This window comes from Meleagris gallopavo, unplaced genomic scaffold (assembly GCF_000146605.3).
Source record: "Meleagris gallopavo isolate NT-WF06-2002-E0010 breed Aviagen turkey brand Nicholas breeding stock unplaced genomic scaffold, Turkey_5.1 ChrUn_random_7180001861941, whole genome shotgun sequence".
NCBI classification, from domain to species: domain Eukaryota; kingdom Metazoa; phylum Chordata; class Aves; order Galliformes; family Phasianidae; genus Meleagris; species Meleagris gallopavo.
In genome coordinates, this window is record NW_011127576.1 from 1 (window position 1) to 962 (window position 962).

At 55.3% G+C, this 962-nt stretch overlaps 1 protein-coding gene across 1 annotated transcript; it reads right to left on the reverse strand.

Moving 5' to 3' along the window:
• Positions 1-577: 577 nt before the first annotated feature.
• On the reverse strand, positions 578-959 carry LOC109364485 (feather keratin 1-like; the record flags this gene model as incomplete). The annotated part of the gene is made up of 1 exon (XM_019611121.1): positions 578-959. A coding segment is annotated over one exon (264 nt), but the record flags the coding sequence as incomplete, so codon positions are not given.
• Positions 960-962: the final 3 nt, after the last annotated feature.

The following is a 962-nucleotide window of genomic DNA, read 5'->3' on the forward strand; positions in this document are numbered from 1 at the left end:
ACAGGCTGCAATTCCTGACTGGGCTTGAGTAGGGCCATTGTACTATAGGAGGTAAAGAAAATACTGGTAAGAGAAATGATTCTGTGACCATGTTTGTTGTAACCATGAGAGAATCCTGCCTGGGAAGAGAAGAAATGGAGTGTGTGCTGAGCCAGAGAAGTTGTACGAGCGAGCATGGGCAGAAGGGCCTCAAAGTGGCCAAGAATTTATTAGTGTAGGCGTTGATAAGTTCTTATGTCATGAAGGCTATGTGCTAGCTACCAAAACTCTTGTGAGTGACATGGTTGCAAGAGGAGGTCTCGGAGCCCACTGGTAGCAGACATGACGGTTTCTAATGCCGTGTCTTTGTAGTGGATGAAGTGGAAGGGGCATCACGAGGAGGAATGGAGAGGAGGAATCTGAAGCTGGCATGCATGAGATCTTTATTGAGGAAAAGACACGGAAAGGAAGGATCCACTTGGTGATCGCCAAGTGGAAAGAGCACAATTTCAGCTGCAAAGAAAGAAGAAAGTTACTGCACACATGTTCCCAGGCAGCATGGTCTGAGGCTGTTCCCTGCTTGCTTGTTTCTGCCATGAAAAGAGGAGCCATGGCTGGTGAGCCCTTGGGCCATAGGTGACACAGAGACGTGAGGTCAGTGCGTGAGGCGCCTTGCAGGGTGCAGGTGGTTGGTGTGAGGGTGTGGGCGCAGGCCCTTAGCAGGGGTAGCGGGCTCTGCCGCCGTTGAAGCAGCCCAGGCCTCCGAAGCCGAAGCCGCCGGAGGAGATGGCCACTCCCTGGGCGCTGAGGGCGCTGCCCACGGCAGCTGATGAGGAGGATCCGACGGCGGTGTTCTGGGGGAAGGAGCTGAGGATGGGTCCCGGCAGGGTGACCAGCACGGCGGGAGGCTGGATGACGACCTGGGAGTCCTGGCACTGCCTGACACAGGGCTCGTTGCAGCTGTTAGCCAGCGGGGTGGGTCC